Here is a 24112-nt window from a genome sequence, read left to right as displayed (position 1 = left end):
CTGGCACGACCAGGGCCAGCAAGAGTGCTTAGCAGGTGATAGCACTACCATACATGAACCTGAGTGCTGCCAACGCCAAACCTGGAGCCAAAGGCATATTACACAGCACCCACATTTTCTGATTTTTTTTTCCTAAAGAAAATTTCAGTAAAACTCACAAACAAGCAAGTAAGTAAAAACAAAAGAGAACAGTTTCTGATTCAGAAAAAAAAAATCACACATTACTTGGTTTCTCAATTCATTTTAATGACTTATTTAAGCAAAAAAAAAAAAGTTTCCTAGATGTGGTGGTGCGCACTTGTTATCCTGGCACAAGAGAAGTAGAGGCATGGGGATGGGGAGATGGCTCAGTGGTTAAGAGCGCTGGCTGCTCTTCCAGAGGACCCAGGTTCAATAACCAGCACCCACATGGCAGCTCATAACTGTCTGAATCCAGTTTCAGGGGAACTGACACCTTCACAGTCATACATGCAGGCAAAATACAAGTACACATGAAATAAAAATAATTTTAAAAAAGAGACAGGCAGGAGGATAGAAAAGTCTGGCCTATTCTGGGCTATACAGCCAGACCCTATCACAATAATCAAAAAGAATGAATAAAGTTCTCATTTTACTTTCTTTTGTTTGTTTTGTTTTTGTTTTTCAAAACAGGATTTCTCTGTGTAGCTTTGGAGCCTGTCCTGGAACTAACTCTGTAGAACAGGCTGGCCTCAAAATCACAGAGATCTGTGTGCCTCTGCTTCCCAAGTGCTGGGACTAAAGGTGTGTGCCACCAAGCCAGTCTGTTGCGTTTTTGTTTTGTTTCGTTTTTTTCAAGGCACTTTTTTCTGTGATAAGCAACAATTCCTTTTCTGAAGTGGCAATAAGTAATATTTTAAAATTCATCCTGGAAATACAATGAGGGTCTAGGCCACCGAAGACCTCATTTCCAAACACTAAAGAACTGCAACAAAACTGGTGGGTACTGTGGAAAAGGCTGGCGACCGGTAGGCAGGCGAGACTGGGAACGGGCCCTCGGGCATGCTAGGGAAGCCCTTAGACCACTAAACAGGGATGTTAACGTTAAACGTAAAAAATCCACACAGACTGGACTCCAGGAAAAGCATTCCTCTAAAGTTGCTACGGCAAAATGTTTTTCCAGGCTTCTGTTTCCTCAATACATCCTTCACTTTGGGGCTCTGACTCCAAGTGGTATTCAGCTAAAACATTAAAACTGTCACGAATTTACTAACAGGAGGTACCTGTTAGTCTCACCCTGTAACTCGGGCTATCCTGGCACTCATCGAAATCCTTCTGCATCAGCCTCCCCTACTTATTACTTTGTCAACCTGACACAAGTAACTATCATCTGGCAAGAGGAACCTAAATTGAAAAAAATCTATCAGTTATCATGGGCATGTCTACGGGGTATTTTCTTGACCACTATGGTCAGTGTAACTAACACCTGGGCAGGTGGTCCTGGGTGATAAAATTAAGCAAGCTGCCCAAGCCAGAGGAGCAAGTCAGTAAGCGGTACTCCTCCACGGTCTCTGCTTCAGGTCTTGTCTTCAGGTTCCTAAATGAGTCCAGGCCCTGACTTCTCTTTATGATAGATTGTAAGCTGTAAAATTGAAGTAAACCCTTTCCTTCTCAAATTGCTTTTGGCCATTTTATCAAAGCAACAGAGAAAGCAAACTAGGAGAGCCTTGCAAGTGCTCAGATTACAGAAGTGAGCCACCATGCTCAGTTGCCCTATACTGTTGCTTAGCAACAGAGTAGGTTTGTTCTACCAGAATCACAATACGCTGAGCAATGTTTTGTCATAGAACATAAGGATAGTTACAATCTCTTGACTAAATGTCAACAAATTTTTTGCTCCATTATAATGGGACTTATGGAACTGTCTTCCTGTACATTTCCATTGTTGATTTTAAAATGCCATTGTGTGGAACACAACTTGTATTCATTACAGTTCATCTCATCTCCATTCTTATCTCCAACCACTTACTCATATAAATTTACTCATGTAGCAAATAATAGAAAACATGAGGAAATGGTCATAATCTATAACTTTCTGGCAAGTAAGTATCACACTTATCTGTGTTTATAGTCAAAAAAATTGTACCTTGTAGATATTTCTTCTGCTATAGTTCAAGCGCACCTCCCTTTTTGTAAAAAAATATTTATTTATTATGTATACAATATTCTGTCTGTGAGTATGACTGCAGGCCAGAAGAGGGCACCAGACCCCATTACAGATGGTTGTGAGCCACCATGTGGTCACTGGGAATTGAACTCCGGACCTTTGGAAGAGCAGGCAATGCTCTTAACCTCTGAGCCATCTCTCCAGCCCCATCAAGTGCACCTCCTTTAAGAGGAGTTGACAGTTTAAGAACCACCATCGACTTGAAGGTGTGAATGAGTAACAATCTTCTACAATAAAGACTTTAGTTTTATTTTCATGTTTTAAACTCTTCTGTGGTGATATTTTGTTTGTGCTCTAACAAATAAAGCTTGCCTGAAGCTAGAGGGCAGAGCTAGTCACTAGTTAACCCGTAAAGGTCTGGAGGTCTGTACAGACAGACAGGAAGTGATATGCCTGGGTAGAGAGAGGAATATAAAGTGGAAGGCGACAGGAGCTTGGCCTCTTTTGGTAAGAGCTCTAGTGGCTGACTGCTCTGCTCCTCTGATCTTTCAGCTTTCACCCCTTAACATCTGACTCTGGTTTTATTACTAAGACCAATTAGAGCCCGTGCTGCACTCTTCCTTAGAACTTCCAAAGCAGAATTTGTATTTGTTGTTGAGTAAGTTTCTTTTGTAGCAGTGAGTTGAACAACTCACTGTTCACCATGAGTTTTGACACATGTAAGGAGTATTATACAGTTCAAAGTTATAATGACACTGATAATAAGGATGGATCTAGTAATAAAAGTTTATGGAGACTGGGAAGACAGCTCAGCAGCTAAGAGCACTGTCTGCTCTTCCAGAGGATCCAGGTTCAGCAGCTCACAACTGTCTGTAACTCCAGTTCAGGGGATCTGAATGCCCTCTTCTGGTCTCCTCTAGCACTGCATACATATATATGATGGACTTAAATTTATGTGCAGACAAAATATTTATATAATAAAATCTATTTTTATGTTGATAATTTAAAAGCATAGGTAATGAGAAAACTCAGGTGTAATGGTTCATTCGACCTTCCACTTCTCATAGAATGGATGAAACATGTCCTAATGCAAACTTGTGCAACCACTTTGGAAATCAGTGTGGCGATTTCTCAGGAAATTTGGGATCAACCTACCCCAAGATCCAGTAATACCACTATTGGGAATATACCCAAGAGATGCCACATCAAATGACAAAAGTATCTGTTCAACTATATTCATAGCAGCATTGTTTGTAATAGCCAAAACCTGGAAACAACCTAGATGCCCTTCAATGGAGGAATGGATGAAGAAAGTGTGGAATATATACATATTAGAGTACTACTCAGCAGTAAAAAACAATGACTTCTCGAATTTTGCGTGCAAATGGATGGAAATAGAAAACACTATCCTGAGTGAGGTATCCCAGACCCAAAAAGAGGAACATGGGATGTACTCACTCATAATCGGTTTCTAGCCATAAATAAAAGACATTAAGCATATAATGTGTGATCCTATAGAAGTTAAATAAGAAAGTAAACCCAAAGAAAATCATATAGTCATCCGCATGGAGAGGGGGAAGTAGACAAGATTGCAGGGCAAAACTGGGAACTTGCGGGTGAGGTGGCATGGGGCAAAGGGGAAATGGGATGAGAAATATGAGAAGGGGAGGATGGGAGGAGCTCGGGGGATTGGGATGGTTGGGATATAGGAAGGATGGATACGGGAGCAGCGAAGTATATATCCTATCTAAGGGAGCCATCTTAGGGTTGGCAAGAGACTTGACTCTTGAGGGGTTCGCAGGTGTCCAGGAATATGTCCCCAGCTGGTACCTTGGGCAACTAAGGAGAGGGAACCTGAAATGACCCTATCCTATACTGATGAATATCTTGCATATCACCTTAGAACCTTCATCTGGCGATGGATCGAGGTAGAGACAGAGTCTCAATTTGGAGCAACGGTCTGAGCTCTTAAGGTCCAAATGAGGAGCAGAAGGAGGGAGAACATGAGCAAAAAATCAGGACCACGAGGGATGCACCCACCCACTGTGACAGTGGAACTGATTTATTGGGAGCCCACCAAGGCCAGCTGGTCTGGGACTGAATAAGCATGGGTTGATTCCGGACTCTCTGAGCATGGCGGTCAATGAAGACTGATGAGAAGCCAAGGACAATGGCACTAGGTTTCGATCCTAATACATGAACTGGCTTTGTGGGAGCTTAGCCTGTTTGGACGCTCACCTTTCTGGACGTAGATAGAAGGACCTTGGTCTTCCCGCAGGGCAGGGAATTTGGACTGCTCTTCAGTATCGAGAGGGAGGGGGAATGGAGTGGGGGGAGGAGAAGAGGAGTGGGGATAGGGGGAGGGAAGTGGGGGGAGGGGGCAATATTTGGGAGGAGGGGAGGGAAATGGGAAACGGGGAGCAGGTGGAAATTTTAATTAAAAAAGAATAAAAAATAAAAATAATAAAAAAAAAAGAACAGCAAAAAAAAAAAGAATTAAGGATTCTGTCTTGGACATATCTATAGTTGACACGTTTCACTGTAGATAGATACTCAATATAGCAAGCAGTATATTATCACATTAAATCTTCATAGATTTCACTTTAAGAGTTAATGGCTTTAATGTCCAACCATGACACAGATTTCCAAAAAGCAGTCTTCGATTCAAACATTCCCTAGTGATGTGGTGCCAGTTCTCATTTTACAAGAATTTTTGAGGGGCTCAAATCCAAATGACTGTAGAGAATAATTATAACTGTATTTCCCTGCTCAAGTACACAAGTTATTTGAAATCCATCCCTAATTTTAAGTGAGATAGAAGATTGAGCATCATAATTTAATATAGCAGAGGCTGCAAGATTCCATAAATCTGAATGATGAAAATTAATTCAATGAGAAATATAGGTACTTGCCCAGTATATAAAAGGACCTGGGTTTAATCTCAGAAAAACACACATACACACACTCACACAAAATAGGTCCGGAGAAATGGCTCGGTGGTTAAGAATACTGACTGCTCTTTCAGATGATCAGAGTTCAATTCTCAGCACCCACATGGCAGCTCACAACTGTCTGTAACTCCAGTTCAGAGGACCCGATGCCCATGACACACACACACAAAAAACAAAAAACAAAAAAAAACACCAATGAACATAAAATAAAAATAAATTAAAAAAATAATAATACTAAGAAGGCTGAAGTTGTAGCTCAGTTAGTAGAATGCTTACCTAGCATGCATGTAGTCCTGGGTTTGATCCCTGAATGAAATGAAATGTATGCCCTGGCAATGCTGAAGCACGCATGGGCAGCCCGTATATGGTGGTTCTGTTGAACTTGTCCATAGTGGGTTTCATGATTTAAGTTGATGAGGACGACTGACCAGGTCTCTTCCTCAAGAGGGCACCAGATTTCATTACAGATGTTGTGAGCCACCATGTGGTTGCTGGGAATTGAACTCAGGACCTTTGAAAGAGCAGGTAGTGCTCTTAACCGCCGAGCCATCTCTCCAAATGAGGCATGGTGGGCAAATGCCTATGATCCTAGGACTAGAGACAGGAAAATCAGCAGTTCAAGGTCATTCTCAGCCACGTTCTGAGTGTGAGGCCAGCCTGGGATAATGAGACCCTCCCTTTGTCGGGGTAGGGGGAGTGGACAACAAATGAGAAAAGAAAAAAATATGTAAGCATAGTAGTGTGTCCTTCTGAATGTTACTATATGGTTTGGGTATTACATTTATGCTTTATGCTCCAAAAACATTATTGCAGTTGTCAAAATTTAAAGAAAGTGGGCTGATGATTTGTAGGAGGAAATAAACCAAGTTGTTATAAACACAGGGTCTGGAGTGAGAATGAGTGTTCTATTGTAGCCGCCTGCTAGCTTTGTGACATCAGCCGATTAATCTCTGTGCCTTAATTTCTCCATCTGTAAAGCGGAGTTGAAGACAGAACTTCATCATAGGTTGTTGTGAGCATTAAATGAGAAGTAGAGCATTTAAAGCAATGTAGTTAATTGCTTTCATTTAACAAATGTTAGCTTCTATAACTGTTACAAAATGATACAGCCGCAATGTGTGTATGCAGAGGATCTTGTGAACAAAGGTAAACTCAAGTAAAGCAAAGCAGGAAATTAAAGTGGTATAGCAAAGGCACACAGAAAGAATAAAGTGTGGCCAAGCGATGGTGGCACACACCTTTAATTCCAGCACTCGGGAGGCAGAGACAGGCAGATCTCAGCCAGTTCGAGGCCAGCCTGGTCTACAGAGCGAGTTCCAGGACAGCCAGGATTACACAGAGAAACCCTGTCTGGAAGAACCTAAATCAATCAATCAATCAATCAATAAAGTGTGAATGACACTTCAAATGAACCACAAGCCAGGAGTGATCCAAGTATCTGGAGAATGATCCCAAGTTCAAGGCCAACCGGGACTACATAAAAAGACTATTTCAACACCCCTTCATCTCCACAAAAAGAATCTTACTACTGCCAGGCAGTGGAGGCCTTTAATCCCAGTGCTGGAGAGGCAGAAGTGGCTCGATCTATGTGGGTCTGAGGCCAGTATGGACTACAGGGCGAGTTCCAGGACAGCCAGAGCTACACAGAGAAACACTGTGTTGAAAAACCAAAAGCAAAACCAGAGTCATGCAGGAGGGACAGGGCAGGGGGACAAATCAGGAGCTTCAACCAAGCCACACCAACATGTTACAGGAATGCTAATTTGATTTTCTCCCACTTTAGAATTGATAAGACCTTTTTAAGATCATTTTTCATTTGCTAACTTAAGTTCAACACACAAAAGGACTTCATACTAAGTGAGGGTTTGTGGCACCGCTATGTAAATACATAGAATCATTTAGAAACATTTACCTTTGTTAGCTAATCAATTTCAACAACTTTTAGGCTAAGCATGACTATAACTAAAACATAATTAACACACTCACATATGACCAAAAAGGGAAAAGAACTCTAATAACTCCCTATCCAGTGAATGAAGCCACAAGAAGCAAGCACAAAGGAAAACCCACCACAAATAGTGAAAGGAGAGACATGGATGAGCCAGGAGGTGGAGGTGCAGCACTCAGGAGGGATTACAGAGTAAGTTTCAGGACAGCCAAAGCTACACAGAAAAACCTTGTCTTGAAAAGGTTTCTCTGTAGCTTTGGAGCCTATCCTGGAACTAACTCTTGTAGACCAAGCTGGCCTCGAACTCACAGAGAACCACCTGCTTCTGCCTTCTGAGTGCTGGGACTAAAGGTGTGTGCCACCACCACCCGGCAGTTTTTTATTTTTTTTTTTAATTTTTAATGATTTATTTTCATTTTGTGTGCACTGGTGTTTTGCCTCTCATGTATGTCTGTGTGATGGTGTCTAATCCCCTGTAACTGGAAGACAGCTGTGAACTGTCATGTGGGTGGGCACTGGGAATTGAACCCTGGACCTCTGGAAGAACCCCCCCCCCCCAGGTGCTCTTAACCACTGAGCCATCTCTCCAACCCGGAATTCTTGTTTTAGACACATGAAAATATACTAAAATTAAAAGTAGGTTTCCCAATTTTGTTGAAAAATGTGTGGCTATGCTATAGTCAAGAAATTACAACTTCTTCCACGTTTTCTTAGTTTAGTAGTATGGATACACTGCTTACATAAAGGGAAAACAATGTTTTACTTCATTTTAAAATGGCGCAGCCTTGACCTCTCAATGCCAACTACTGTTTCCTAGTTTGAAGAAGAGAAGGAAATTACCTGGTTTGGCTCAAGACTGGACACTACACAGCACCTGCATCAAGAGGCAATAGGAGCTCTGAGCTAGCTAGACACTGACAGAACAGTAACACAGCACTCTGCTGCTCGGTGATGCAAATCTCAGCATCACCTGGATGGATACAATGCAAAAAAATTAAATAACAAGTCAGTGGTGGTGGTGGCAGAGGCAGTGCAGGCCTTTAATCCCACCCAACACTTGGGAGGCAGAGGTAGGGCGGATCTCTGTGAGTTTGAGGCCAGCCTGGTCTACAGAACTTGTTCCAGGACAGCCAGGGCTGATACATAGAGAAACCCTATCTCGAAAAACCAAAAAACAAAAAATAATAATAATAATAATAAAAAAAATCAAATAGCATGAAAGCCCTCTCAACAAAACAAAAGCGACCCATTCCTTATGCAAAAGCGCAAAGTATGGTGTTCATACTGAGGCCAAGCCAATAACACACTAACAGAAATATGTCTGGGGTTCTTCTGTCCTGTGCTAATTGTTCTTATTTATTTATTTTTTTATTTTTGAAACAAGATTCCAATATGTAACCAAACCAAGCTGGCCTCAAAATCTTCTGCCTCCTACTGCCAGGTGCTAGAATCACAGGAGTAAACCACTTGGTTTGAATTAACTATTTCAAATATGCCTATTTTTTAAGACTGGAGTATGTGGGATCATGAAAGAGTGCCTACCTAGCATATGCAAGGCTTTAGGCTCAATTCCCATCACAGCAAGAACATAAATGCCATCATTTTCTATTAGAATATAGGATCTGTGGTTTTTTAAAATCAGCTTTGTAACCAGGTGTGGTAACAGACCTGTAATCCCAGAATTTGAGAGACAAAGGTGAGGCAACCAGAAGTTCAAAGCCATCAGTTACACAGTGAAGACAGCCAGAGCTAAAGCTACTGTCTTTATTTAAAAAAAAAAAAAAAAAAAAAAAAAAAAAAAAGGTGATTCTTTTCATTGATATACTTGTGGTGTGTTCAATACATGGCATATAAAAATGGCTCCATAAATCTTTGATGGAAAATACATACAAATTCTTTAAGATTGTGTGTGATGCAGTTCAGATACCACATACAAGGTTGACCTGCTGCTTTCCTAGTCTTTATAATTACAACCCAATCTTTCCATGGAGAGAAAAATACTTATAAATTAAATAAATAATAAAAAGCAGTTTTTGGTTGATATGAACTTTTATTTTGGTTTTATTAACATCACTTACAAACAAAATTGGCTTATTTGAATAAATGAAGTAATCTAAGATAAAAAGTACTTTACTGTAAATTTTAGAAGTTTGAACTATTACAATAAGAGTCTCACAGAGTAAAGAATTGCAACTAGAAAACACAGAAGTAAACAACTTCCTGTCTACTCTATCAATTATACTGAATCAATATTAGATAGCTCAAAATGTTATTCACTAACAGAGCTGAGAACACACACAGAAAACTGAAATGATGACTGTTATTCCTAGAATACCTGAGAAAAGATACAGATTTATTATTTCACTAAGACTTAAATAGCACAGCTGAAGTAAAAAGGTAACACTTGGTTAGTGCCAAGAAAAACACAGTATTTCCACAGGTTCTCAAGGATGCTAAACTACAAATAGGTGATAATTACAAAGATTTAAACACATGTCTTTTTCCAAGTGCAGACATCTTTCACCTAGTATTCAGAACAGTGCAAAGGCCCAATACAGATTACAAACTCCAGATAATTGTGGCATATGCATAAGAGGCACTGGTTCATTAAACATCCATTTTAAATACATACGGAATATTTTTGCAAAGGCAAAAGTACTCAGAATACAGTATGATGCATAAGTCCCCTCCCCACAGTGACAAAACTAAGGAGTATGTCCTTATTCCTGTAACCCTAAAAATTGTTTAAAATATAAGGCACTGCCAGGCTTGGTGGTGCATGTCTTTAATCCCAGCACTCAGGAGGCAGAACCAGGTGAATCTCTGAGTTTGAGGCCAGCCTGGTCTATGAAGTGAGTTCAAAGACAGCCAGAGCTACATAGGGAAATCCTGCCTCAAAAATCACAAATAAATAAATATCCAAAGCACTAAATAGTACTTGTTAGTTGTTTTTGAAACTTAGCTCTTTCCCATTTTATTTCACTTTCTAAACATGACTTTTCATAGCAGCGGGGATGGGGTAAGGGGTGTATGCTTTTCCCACAATGGTAAAATACAGCTAATGCAGTAATTCTCAACCTTCCTAATGCTGTGATCCTTTAATACATACAGTTTATCATGTTGTAGTGATCCCAACCATAACATTATTTTCATTGTTACTTCATAATTATAATTTTGCTAGTGTTATGAGTCATAATGTAAATATCCTGATATGCAGGATATCTGATATGAGACTTCTGTAAAAGGGTCATTTGACCCAAGGGGATCGAGACCCACAGGCTGAGGATTGCTGTGCTAATGTATCTTAGCCTAGTAATAAAACAATACTGTATGACAATCAACTTCTGAAAGCTGGCCCAATCTGGCGGCATACTCTTATGAGCAGTCCAGAGAAGGTGACAGGAAGACTGTTGCAACTTGGAGACTAACCTAGTTCACCTAGTGAGTACTAGGCCTGCCGGGTCTATCTTGTCTCAAAATATTCGTGACAGGGTTTCTCTGTAGCTTTGGGGCCAGTCCTGGAACTAGCTCTTGTAGACCAGGCTGGCCTCAAACTCAGAGATCTGCCTGCCTCTGCCTCCCAAGTGCTGGGATTAAAGGTGGGCGCGAGCTAATAATTTAAATTTTTTAAACTGAAATCTTAATCTCTGGCAATATTTTAAAAAATAAAAAAGGGTGGGACAATCTACCTTCTGTCCACATCTGTCCAAACCAGACAGACTGGAGGCTAAAAGAATGTATCTTCCAGGCACAGGACAGGGCTGCCCTAACATGGTATTCTATTTCTGTCTCACTGGGCTGTGAGTAATGAAGCCTAAAACTTAGCCATAAAGCTTCATGAAGGTCATCTGCGACCACAGCAAAGAGCTGCAGAAGTAGACAGGCAGTTCCAGGACAAGTTAAGATCCAACAATCCCTCGGCAGCTGTGCCAGGAACGAATGCGCTCTCTTCTTCCAAGCCTCACTGCCACTGCTCTCACCGTCTGCCTAACTCACTGCAAGGGTGACTTCAGAAGGGACTCCACGCCTCCACTCTGACCCTCTCTGTCCACATCACTGCCGGTGACTGCTATAAAATCAGCAGGTGGATTAAAAGGCTTTGTTAGATGAAGAAAACCCCATTTTCCTGGGACATCAGCTGACCTCCAGTCTCCTTTCTTTTTACTACTGCTTCCCTTGACCCTTCCTTCATTCAACCAAGCATTCCACTGGAGAATCTGGGCCTTCGTGTCATGTTATAACAACTCTAGAAAAGCAGTGTGGGCAAGCAATGGATCAGTAAGCAGGTAAAAGTTTGATCCCTGAAACACATTTTCATCTGGCCTCTGTAAGCACCAGGCATATATGTGATGCACAGACATATATGCCGAATTTAAATATAAAACAATAAATTTTAGCAAGAGCACAAGACTGACAAATGGCTCATGGTGTAAAGGTGCTTGCCACCAAGCCTGAGTGACCCGAGTTCAATCTCTGGGATCCACATTGGTATAAGGAGAGAAACGACTCCCAAAAGATGTGTCACAGCACGTGAACACCCAAGAGCACATACACACTAAGCAAATGTAATAAAATTTTTAAAAAGAGCAGGATGAAAAATGTTGGTCTCATCTCTGTATCTTCCAGGTCTTTTTAGGGAAGTGGGGGCTAGGGAGGTGTTGAGGCAGGGTCTCATGTCACAAAGCTCAGGGTGACATGTGCTGATTATAGCTCAGCACAGTCCTCTTGTATCAAACTGTGGGATGGCTTGGGAAGTCAATTTTGGGCTTTGTGACAACAGCCCACATAAATGCTAAAGAGACAATGCACATTGGGAACAACCGTCCTAGTACGATGTCACTGGTGCATTATAGGAAGCTGAGGCAGGAAGGTCATGAGTTCAATAACAAACTGAGTTACACAGTGAGTTCTAGGCCAGTCTGAGCTACAAAGCAAAATCTTGCCTCCCTGCCTGAGAGACAAAACAAGAAATAGATGAGGGGCGGGGAGGTGGATCCTGGTGCTGCAAGAGGGTAGCTAGTAAGATGGTTGAACAGGGGCTGACGTAAGTCAAAAGGATGGATGTAAGCAAAGGACATATGAAGAAAGTCAGTCTGGGGAGAAGGGGTAGGCTGAGCCTATGGACACAGAGTAACAAGAGGTGTCCTGGTCCCTACAGTGTCACCTTAGAGCAAACATTATCGAGGGGGCCTCAAATATCTCTGGGCTACTCCATGACCCTGCGAATAGGTCCCTACTGCTGCAGAGTCTTCAAGGCAAAGGCTGACACTGATCACTGTTCTACCAATGCGCAAGAGAGCAAAGAACCACACCCACAGAATCGCTAATGTAACATGCTGGTTAATGAGAAGCATTCCCATAGACAGGAAGTCAGGCAGGCTTCTCTCCCAAATGTAAAGCTTGGGGTAGGGAACATGAAGAAAGGGGCTCTGTGAATCCCTTTGATGAAATCTAAGCTGTCTCCCCTTTCCCCTCTCTCTAGCTCTTCTATTCTGCTGTCTCCAGAGTTTAAATCATGTGGGGACAATGTGACTCTGAGCTACCAATATCTTCCTCTCATTTTTCTCATGCCAGTATTAGGAGCAAATGTTTGGAGACCACTACACTGTGCTACGGATAGGATGGATGAGCAGCCCCTCAGGTAGGGTTACCAGGGGAAGCATCACTTGGAAAGACTGGAGAGAATGAAAAACAATGTAGTGCCAGGGGTCAACAAAGGGGCATAGCAGGGGCAGGTGCCTGTTAGGTGTTTCCGTATCTATAGTTACTAAAGAGGACTCTGAAGCTAGTCTGCCTATGTTCAAGTAGGACAGGACCTACTGGAATAAAGTGCTCATGCTGTCAGCAAGTTAATGGTTGTAAAGCACTTAAAACAACTGTGGTACATGATACATTTATTGCAGCACTATAAGCTATCATCGTCATCATTACTAATATTTTGTGAACCTTATTCTATTATATGTACACATTATATTAATGTGAGTACTAGTCCCCGAGTAAAATATATTCTTCTTGTGGGTTGTAGTCAAACAAAGATGTACAACTCTGGCTTTTCTTAAAATCAATTTTAAGGAATGCAATTATAGATATTTACACAACTATAGTTCAATACTACAAAAAAATGTTCTAATCATCAAAAAACTACCTAGAATTGGTGCATTTGCTCACATGCCACTCTGAAATTACCAGTTTACTCTTTCAGGTGGTTCTTAATGACACTATGAAGCAATCATTCACAGATCCTAAATCACACCTTCACCACAGGCCGTGTACTACACGGCATTGTCCTTTAATTAATTGTTCTTTAATTAAAAGGTACTGCTTTTTAAATAATCCTTAAGGGCTGGAGAGATGGCTCAGTGGTTAAGAGCACTGCCTACTATTCCAAAGGTCCTGAGTTCAATTCCCAGCAACCACATGGTGGCTCACAACCATCTGTAATGGGGTCTGGCCTGCAGGAATATACACAGAGTATTGTATACATAATAAATAAATATTTTTTAATAAATAAATAAATAATCCTTAAGAATTTTCCAACAGAGCCGGGGGGGGGGGAGGCACATGCCTTTAATTCCAGTAATTAGGAGGCAGAGGGAGATGCATCTCTGAGTTTGAGGCCAGCCTGGTTTATAAATCAAGTTCCAAAACAGCCAAGACTACAGAGAAACCCTATCTTAAAAAAACAAAACAAAATTGGACCAATTTCACTACTTAGAAGGCTCCAGGTTACGTTGCTCCTGAACACCACACAGCCACTCCTCTACCAGCTCTGCCCAACTTAGCAGCACTGCACCTTCAGGCGAAGCCCGAGAGCCTAGATGCCATGTGCTCTTGAAGCATCACAACCGTAGTGTCCATATGAGCTTCATATCAATGCCAACTCCGCACACAAATGTCACTAGCCAGTAACTAGTTTTTCAGTGTGTAACTCTTTTAAGGTAAAGGAACCACTGTACTTCTCAAACACTTATTGTACATAATGAAAAGTTAAGGTCTTTATTTCAGACCTTACTACTTAAAGAAACACCGGATCTCAAGGACTGAGTCCCTTTGTTATTAGGCAAGAAAGATATTCAAAAGCTACCCAAGGCTTTCCTCTGTTTTTTAGGGACCTAAAAAACTTGAAGATTAGTACAAACCCACTGTTTATTTTTAGGAATAAAGTTTGGCTTCTGAATTTAAAATGACAAAAACAAAAAACAAAAAACAAAAACAAAAAACAATGGGTTTAAGACACTGCCTCTTTCAAATGTAAACTAGAATATTTCCTACTCCATAAATCTGCTAACACCAACAAGATTACAAAGATTCTTCAGCTTCAAAGCACATTATTCATAAATTCTACAGCATCTCTGTCTTATCAAACCAGATTAAGCATTTTAAGTATCAGTAATTTCCTATAAAATTTTAAAATGTTTTTTTAGATTTATTTTATCTAGTTTATGTGTGTAATTGCTACCCACATGTATGTATGCATACCACATTCTTACCCGGTGCCCATGGAGGTCAGGAGGGTAACAGATCCCCTGGAATTGGAGCTACGAGTGAGTCACTATGTGGTTGCTGGAAACTAAACCAAGATCCTTTGTAATAGTAACAAATGTTCCTAATTGCTGAGCCATTTCTCCAGTCCCTGATTTAAATTTTACTATCTGCCCAAAAATGTTTTAGACGGTACATGAACTTCAAGTCTTTGGGGACTACAAAGCAGAAAAACTTGCACACTATAATTCCAAAGTTGCCCTGGCCAATATAACAGCACTATATGTGGTTATTCACATTTAAATGAAATTAAATTCAAAACTCATCTGTAGCCACTCTGGTAATATTTCAGTTATTCAACAACACCCACGTTAAATGTCTGCTGTAACAGGTAATGCAGGTGTAAAGTCTTTCTATTACCATACAAAGTCCCCCTGAACTTCATGTGCTAGAGAACCAAGAACTTAATACCTGTCCTAGTCAACTAGGGTAATGCTGTAGTTCTTCAACTAAAATCTCCACCTCCAACACTGCACCATTACAAGGCTCTTCCTACAGAGAAACAGAATGGCATCACAGGTAAAAGGAATTCTGACCTTCCCCTACAGGTCTGAGTATGTGGCCAAGGGAACCTTTTAAAGAGTGCTTGAGAGCTTGGGCAGTGGTGGTTAAGTAACTTAATTGAAACTAAATATAATTTAAAATCCAGTTACTTGGGCACCCTAGTCACATTCCAAAGGGCCAGTAGTCACATGTAACTGATAACAATCAAGCAGAACTAACAGACACAAACATTCCCATCATCACAGAAAAGTTTATTGGACGACATCGTTTATACTACATGGCTTGTTTCATATTTTTCCTTTCTGGGTTTTCAGACAGGATCTCATGAAACCAAGATGAGCCTCTCTATATAGCCATAGTCATAGAGTCATATCGAATGACCTTAAAGTCCTGTCTTCCTGTCTCCACTCCCCCAAGTGCTGGGACTCTACTGCTCCACCATGCCCCCTTTGCTGTCCTGGGGAAGGAACCCAAGCAAGGCTTATCCATGCTAGGGCAAGTGTTTCTACCACAGCTATATACCCAGTTACATCTATATTTATCTATCTTTTTAAATGTTTCCCTTTTACTTTTCTTGTTTGTTTTTTTATGATGGAAAAGACTGAATTTGGACTCACTTACAGAAACACAGCTGTGGATATATCTATGAAGGTGTTTCCAGAAAGGTCTGAGGAAGGAAACTAACTGAATGCTGGTGGCATCATGCCCTGTGATGGGGTCTCAGGCTGAATAAAAAACAGCTAGACAGCAGCATTCATCTCTCTGCCTCCTTACTGTGAACACAATACATTCACAGCTGCCTTAAATTCCTGCTGCTACAACTTCTCTACAATAATGGACTATATCTCAACTGTGAACCAAAATAAACCCTTCCTTCTACAAGCTGCTTTTGTCAGATATTTTGTGACAGCAATGGAAAAAAGTAACTAGTACAGGGTCTCTCTGTGTATTCCAGATTAGCTTGGCACTTTGAATGTAGTTCATGCCAGCCTTGAATTTGTAATCCTCCTTTCTCTACCTCCTGAGCACTGGAATTGCAAATATAAGTCACCAGACCCAGACCCAGACCCAGACTCACACTTTACTCTTCATTAGATAAAAGCTTTAAAAAAAAATTCTAGGATGTAACTGAGAGAACCCCGCTCACTCACAGTTCTAGCAGGAGCTTGTCATATCTCTTTAAAGCTGGAAGCCCTAGTGTAAGATTCATGAGATAGACAGGGCTTTGATAACTTAGCCCAGAAAGACCTTGACCTCTCTATATATCAGGGTGACTTTAACCTTCTACTCAACCGCCCTCGTATTGGGATTATAGGCAGAAGCCACCATACTCCGCTCAAAGAAAACAGATTTTGGAGGTTGTTACTATTTCATACAGTGCTTTGGATAGAACCCAAGGCCTTACAATGCTGGCAAATAAATGTTCTACCACCGAGTCATACTTCCAGCCCCAAACAAGTAAACTTTCAAGTGACTGTAAGATGGGGACAACAGTATATATAACCAATAATAAGAGATAGATCTAACTGGATCCATTTAAGTGCTTTACAACATTTCTTAGAGATCTTTCCATACAAAGAGAAGGAAAAGACTTGCCAAAAATAAAGTCCTCAGGAATGGCTAGTCCATTAAATGCTTGCGAAGCGGTGGCAGTGGTGGCGGCGCAGGTCTTTAGTCTCAGAACTCGGGAGGCAGAGGCGGGTGGATCTCTGTCAATTCAAGGTCAGTCTGGTGTACAGAGTGAGTTCCAGGACAGGCTCCAAAGCTATACATAAAAACCCTGTCTCGAAAAACAAAGATGCTGTACAAGAGGAGCGGCATCTTTTGGCTCCAAGTTATCTCAGCTCTATTGGTTCTCACAAAGAGAAGGCATATGCTAAAATAAAAGTCCAAATACACTGTATTGTGATTTGGGCACTAAATTACAAAATTTATTTCAATGTACAAATCTAAGAGTGTCCCCCAAAAATTGTTATGTTGCTAGACAGAAGACTACTCTGAAGGTTAACCAGCATGAAACAAACAGAGCAAAGGCAAGTTTGTTAGGTCAGTCACCTTGCCTTTCAACTGCACGTTAAGCTAGACATACACAACTGTTCAGAGACATAAAGCCAACTCTCAAGTGGCAAACTTTTGGTGAACATCCAAAAATATGGGACTTGAGAACGAGGTTTGCAGTGCATCAGATTAACTGACTGGAGTGTGAATGTAGCATCTGGCTCAGAAGTGAATGCTTTCATGAATTCTAAGTCAAGACAGATCTTTCAACTACTGAGGATGCATGAGGAAGATGGCTTCCCTTCTGAAGTCACCACACTTACAACTTGCTTCAGTCCTCTGCCACTTAATCAAGTACTGCTCTGCACAGCATCATTTGTATTTCATCTTCTCAGCTCTTCGGTGTGTGTACACAAGCTTCAGCTGGAGTAAAAGCACTTAGATTACAGAAACTATCTTTAGCAGCGTTTTGTGTTCTAACTACAAGCAGACAATCCAGAAACCGTATTTAGCAGTTCTTTTTGTACTCTAACAACTAGCAGACAGTCCCACGCATAACAAACACTCAAGGTCCATTTGGTGAGTGAACATACAAAGAAAAAGTTTACAGAAAAAGAAAAACCATGCAATTAAACAAAACAACACCAAAAGAAAAATAAAAAAAACAGCCCTCTATATTTGTTTATCTGACTCCAAAACTGGGCTGGAACTGTTAGCAAACACATTTTCTTCTGGCAAACAAAAATGCAAGAAAATTTCAGAGTAAACAATCTGTGTAGCAAAGCAGTTTCAAACATGCCTATTTTATCCAAAAAAAGAAAAAGAAACCAGAACAAATACTAACATCATGGCAGACGTCAAATAAAACTCTACAACTCTAAACAATGTTTATATTTGACTTTCAATTAAAATATTGTAGGCTTAGAAATATAGTCACTTGAACAATGTTAAAAAGTTTAATTTCAGTAACAAAATCCAAAAGTTATTAATATTTATAATCTTAACACTTTCATCGTATAACTAACAAACATACTCTAGAGAACTAATATACTTAAAGAAAGCAGTTGGGCTAGGAGAGGAGGAGTCAGCTTTCCCAGACTTCTTATGAGGAAGGTACTCCATGTTACAAACAAATATCTAAATGGGGCGGGGCAGTGGTGACACACGCCTTTAATCCCAGCACTCTGGGAGGCAGAGGCAGGCGGATCTCGGTGAGTTTGAGGCCACCCTGTTCTACAGAGTGAGTTTCAGGACAGCCAGGGCTACACAGTGAGACCCTTTCTAGAAAAACAGAAGAGAGAAAGAGAGAGAGAGAGAGAGAGAGAGAGAGAGAGAGAGAGAGAGAGAAATTATCTAAATGAAAATTTGATTATTATTCAAAATCAAGAAGAATTTACTAGAGATGGGCATAGTGGGATAGCCCTATAATCCCAACACTCACAAGGTAGAAACAAAAGGATCAGAAGTTCAAAACCAGCCTCATCTACATATCAAGTTCAAAGCCAGCCTTGGCTACATAAATCCCTGTCTCAAAAAAAAAAAAAAAAGAAAAAAGAAAAAAAAAAGAAAAAGGAAGAATTCTACTGATATCTATCTCTAAACAGCCCACCCCCAGGTAACATATGGGTATTTTGTCTGCATGTATGTCTGTGCATCACTGTGTGGCTAGTGCCCCTGGAGTGAGATGTTTGTGAGCCTGCACGTGGGTGCTGAGAACCAAACAGACACTGTGCAAGAAGAGCAGTACTCTTCTCGACCCGAGACATCTCTTCCGCCCCCTTTTCTAACTTTACATAACAGAAAACTTAGAGGAATTCCAAATATATTACAAAAGAAATATAAATGACTCACATGATATTCTTTCTCCCTGCAAGTCTGTTAAGGCTTTTGTTGACTTGTTTTCCTAAGAATAGTTTATTGAGAATACTGCACGGGCGCAACAGATTGGGCAGTAACTACAGTATTGTCTACATCCTGTTAAGGAGTTTTGCTTAATCTGCAATGTTGAGAATGGAACCCAGGGCAATTCCACAAATGAAGCACAAGCTCTAACACTCTAGCCCTGAGCTTACATTTAAAAAAGCTACATTACTCTATACAAGAACTCCCTGGTTTGGGGCTGAAGAAATGGCTCAGTGATAATGTGCACTTGCTCTTGCTGAGAATGAGTGTTCGGTTCCCAGCACCCACCCACTTGGTAGTTCACCATCAACCATAACTCTAGTTCCAGGTATCCAATGCCCTCAATCTAACTCTGCAGGCACCAGACACACACACATGTGGTGGTGTACACACGCATATGCAGACAAAACACTCACTTAAGATAAAATAAATATTCGAGGCCAGCCTGGTCTAGAAGATAAAATAAATAGTTGGGTGGTGGTGGTGCTTGCCTTTAATCCCAGCACTCTGAAGGCAGAGGCAAGTGGATCTCTGACTTCAAAGTTAGCCTAATCTATAGAGCAAGTTCCAGGACAGTCAGGGCTACACAGAGAAACCCTGTCTCAACCCCATCCCCCAAAACCAAATAAACAAACAAAAAACACTTTCTGGTTCTCTTCATTTATTTTCTACAGCTAAAAACAATGGTATTACTAATTGGATTTCTTTTGGTTTTTTTCAGATTTATTTATGTGCATAATGTACACCAGCATTCCATGTATGTGCAGTTGCCCACAAAGGCCAGAAGAGGGCATTCAACCCCCTGGAGGTGGAGCTACAAGTGGTCATGAGTATCGAGGAACAAACTCCCGTGCTGCAAGCACTCTTAAGCCGAGTCTATCTCCAGCCCCCGCATTTCTTTTTGCATTTCTCATCAATAAACAGTCACAAGAGGCTTCTGAATTACTTGTTCTAAGATGGTATTTCTAAAAAATGAAACCAAAAGTTTATTTTTAAGTCAAAGACTCTAAGAACTTAAGGTTGTATTTTTCCTAAGTATAATCTCCATTCTCTGGACAGCTGTCTCATAATTGTATGGTTTCAGCGACTACATTTGCTTCTATGCTTAAGATCACATTTACACAATTTTCTAAAGAAACAAAGCTTGGGAATTATTAACAGTTTTGTTTTTGTATTTGTCCACAGTGCTGGGGATTGACTCCAAGGCCTTGTAGAAAATAAGCAAGCACTCCACCACACAGCTGTAAATGCCTCAGCCCTTCGAAGCCTGGGTTTAATACGATATATTTTTTTAATTTGGTTCCAAAGTCTTTATTTTTAAATTCAATAACACCACTATAAACTTTTATAATTCAGTCACAGCTTTTATCAACTTGACACAAACCTAAACATACCTGAGAAGAAGGAACCTCAGCTGAAGAAATGCCTCCATCAGACTAGTTGTAGCCACATCTGTAAAGCATTTAATTGCTAATTGATGTAGGAGGAGGTACCATCCCTGGGAAAGTGTGCCTGCGCTATTAAAAAAGCCTAGCTGAGCAAACCAAGTGGAAGCAATCCAGTAAGCAGTTCCTCAGTTCCTGCCTACAGATTCCTTCCTTGAACTTCTGTCCTGGTGTGCTTGTTTGAATGAAAATGACCTCACAGGCTCATATATTTATATGTTTGGTCCCTGGTTGGTGGAACTGTTTTGGGAAGAATTAAGGTGTATCACTGGGGGTGGGCTTTAAGTTTCAAAAGCGTAACCAGGCCCAGTTTCTTTCTCTCTACCTCCTGCTTGAAGATCAGAGGTGAGTTTCTTCACTACTGTTCCAGCACCACGCCTGCTGCCATGCTTCCCACCTAAACTTTACCCTCTAAAGCTGTTGCCTTCAATACATTGCTCTGATCATGGTGTCTCTTCAGAGCAATTAAAAAAAAAGTTAACCAAGATACCTTGCTTCCCTAAATAATGGACTGTAACCTGTAAGCCAAATAAAAAACCCTTTCCTCCCCACATTGGTTTTGACAGTGTTTTATCACAGCAACAAAAAACAAAACAAGAAAACCTTCCAAAATTCTTTCTAAACTTCATTTGGTGAATGAAGTATTCAGTGCCTTCTGTATGATGGTGTACCGAAGGACAAAGTAGACCAGAACTTGTCCTTAATCTTTATTCTGCCAGGAAACAGATTCCTTAACAAGAGAGTCTGAACTGCTTGATCCAAATCATTCAGAGTAAAGCACTTTACAAAACAAAACATTCATCAGCCCGTCTTGTCTGTTAATTGCTGCAGTGTGTCAGAGAACCACTCAGAATCTCAAAACACTAAAAGTTTGAGGTCAACTTGGTCTTACCTGTCTGAAAACAGGTAAACTGATCCTCTAAATTCTTCAGAGGCTCAATCTCCTTTGCTTTAGAGTGCCTTCTCATAACTGGACAATGAAGCATTCCAACTAGATATTCCCTGGTTGTTTGAGAAACAATTTTATGGAGAGATTTATATTCAGCAAGGTTTTGATAGTACACTTTGAAAGTCCTATGAATAAAAATCAAGAAAACAGGCATAGTTTACAAATGCCCAAGACACTCTCTGAACTCCAGAAAAGTTTGTGGACAGATTCTATCCTCAGCAGTGCAAAGAATCTGCCCCAAACTTAACAAGAATGACCCTAAATAGAAAGCCGTGAATGAAATCCGAAGAACAGTAGCTTTTCACTATTACACATTATTTCAATTACATTCTTGTTTAACAACAGCGTTCAATAAGAATCCTCAAATTACACCACCAAATAATCTAAATTAACTTTCCAGTGAGTGCCAAGTTCCTTGAAGGGCTGGTAATAATGAAACAGCTGATTCTAGAGCAAGTTTTCTAAGTAACAAGGTCTTGAAGTGAACACCACAGGAGTCAAGACTTCATGAACTCTGCACAATGTCCCCACTCATTGTGACTACCCTTACTCAGAGCCGTTCTTACTGAGTTCTGTGGCTGTTTGCTAATGTGATTATCAGTTATGACTCTTCATGGCGGTTTTTCATGCCCCAGAAAATGTGCCTGCATTATCAGAAATGAATACTATAACTAAGTACTGCTAATCTTTTCAAAGAAACCTGGGAGAAACTTTTAGCAGACTCTAGAACGAGGGAAAGAGCATAACTAAACCACAACTCCTTGTTTGCAAAGACAGACAAGAACGCCTAGACAAATCATGAGAAAAAGCGCTACGTGGGCTGATGGTAAAATGTAGCCCACATTAAGTCTCCGCATTTAAACATGCAGATGCACAAGGACAGCCAGATGCACACTGTTTTACTTGTCAGCATCCGGCGCCTTAACAAAAGCAGTAAAAACTGGGTGTCAAGAAAGGGCTTCCTCAGAAGTAGGATCCTCTCAAACCACACTAACTTTGAAGAGATCGCCAATCCAAATTCCAATGCAATCCTCAGCCAGGCTAACATTCAAGGTGTCCTCTACCTCCGCGATAACAATACACGACCTGCTTTCCATTAAGCCTTTCCAACTCTCCAAACGCATCTCAAACCTTGCTAGTCCTTATCACCTCAAGTGACAAGCAATGCGACTGACACAAAAGGGCAGCCGTCCTAAGGCTCTTTCTTAAAACTCCATCACTTACTAAAAAAATATTATACTGGGCGCTCATTCAGGCCCCTGCTGCCCCTTCCTCAATCCCATCCCAACTGGAAAGCTTCAGCCTGAGAGCCCCTCTACCTGGGAACAAAGCAGTAAGGGCAACAGCACCGGCGACAGTGCGGCCCCGCGCACAATAAGAAACTAGCAACTTCAGAGCGCAGGAACATCCTCAATTGGCAAGAAAGAGGGGCGGCGGCAGACACGCCCAACTTCAAACTCAGGAAACCTACGGGCTGGCGGCCATCTGGAAAGAAGCGCCCCTTCCCAGCGAGAGAAGAAAGAGGCGGGGGAGACGCAACTGGCACCCGGGGCCCGGGAGGGGAGCCCCGTGCTAGGCCCGGCCCCCGCCCCCAGGCCCGCTTCCCCGCTTTCTCTGCCTCTGGTTCGCTGCCCCGGGCAGGGCGGCCGGTTACCTTGATGCGCTCCCGGCACTGGGACGGGGTCCGGTCGTAGCCCAGCTCGGCCAGGGCCCGGGACACGCGCTCGTACATGGCCGGCCCGGGGGCCTTGCTGCCGAATACCGTGCCGGCTCCCTCCAGCTGCTGGTACCGCGCCTCCACCAGCCGCTCGTTGCCCCACACAGCGATGAGCGCGTTAGTCTCTGCCGGCGTCCACGACATGCCCCGGCAGGCGGCGGCAGCGGCCGCCGCAGCCCCGCCACCACCGCCGCCTCCGCCGCCGGGAGAGAAGGAAACCGAAGACGAGGCAGCGCTGCGGCCCCCCAGCCCGAGACCCCCGGACGCCGCGGTCCCCGAGCCCGCCGCGCTGCCCGGCCCGAGAGGGGAGGCTCCCCGCGGCGTGGAAGGGTCGGACAGTGATGGGTTCCCGTCGCTCAGGTCGCCAGGAGAAGCCGGGGAGAGCACCTCCATCTTCGGAATTTTTAGCGGCGAGTTGGCGGGCAGCTCCGAGCCACAGGGCGCAGCCATCTTCCAAGCCGCCGCCGCTGCACCGCCCGGAAGTGACGCGCCCGCGCATCCGGCCACCTTGGTCTCCGGGGTTGCCCTGGGGCCTGGCTCGGGGCTGGGCGGCTCTCTGCCCGCTGAGGGCACGGAGGACGTGTCTGGGGGGCTCGAGTGGCCCGCAGATCTCCGCTTTACCCCGTGAGCGCGCTGTCGCCGGCCGCTACCCTCTGGAGGCGACGGGCGAGGACCGGGCGCGCCGGAGCCCCGAGCAGAGAAGGGTGGGGGCATGAGGGCGCCGGAGTGAGGACTGATTGGAGCCTCCCCACTTCCTCTCCAATCTCAGCCCCCACAAGGGTGAGGCCCGCGAGGGGCTCGAGTTCAGGACGAATTGGCTATTTCTATTTTCCTGTCTCCTCCCCTATGCCTGTCCTCCCTCTAAGCCCGCCTTTAGGTACAGAGACTGATGTCCAGGGTGGAGAGTAGGGAACCCTACAGAGTGTCTGTTGGGGAAGGCAAGGCGCGAAGGCTGTGGGTAACAGTTCTGGACGAAGCTTTTAGGAGCAGATATGTGCTAGAGTGTGTACGCTTTAGCTTTTCGAGAAACT

At 42.4% G+C, this 24112-nt stretch overlaps 1 protein-coding gene across 13 annotated transcripts in view; it reads right to left on the bottom strand.

The window, feature by feature from the left end:
• Positions 1 to 23794, bottom strand: part of Msantd2 (Myb/SANT DNA binding domain containing 2) — a 35815-nt gene extending 12021 nt beyond the window's left edge. For 4 of the 13 annotated variants that reach the window (XR_009057005.1, XM_057767652.1, XM_057767653.1 and 1 more), the window contains exon 1: positions 23019 to 23794. Coding sequence is in view for 4 of the 13 variants with exons in the window: in XM_057767652.1 (XP_057623635.1) it covers positions 23019 to 23531 (513 nt within the window). In the remaining 9 variants the exon portion in view is untranslated. Of the gene's footprint in view, positions 1 to 5352; positions 5671 to 21307; positions 21490 to 23018 lie in introns of those variants that run through there. The other 9 variants (XM_057767656.1, XM_057767660.1, XM_057767658.1 and 6 more) reach the window with 6 other exon arrangements.
• Positions 23795 to 24112: the final 318 nt, after the last annotated feature.

Source organism: Chionomys nivalis, chromosome 4 (assembly GCF_950005125.1).
Source record: "Chionomys nivalis chromosome 4, mChiNiv1.1, whole genome shotgun sequence".
Lineage (NCBI taxonomy): Eukaryota > Metazoa > Chordata > Mammalia > Rodentia > Cricetidae > Chionomys > Chionomys nivalis.
Note: the sequence above shows the minus strand (reverse complement) of the source record. Positions and strands in the feature narration are given on the sequence as shown.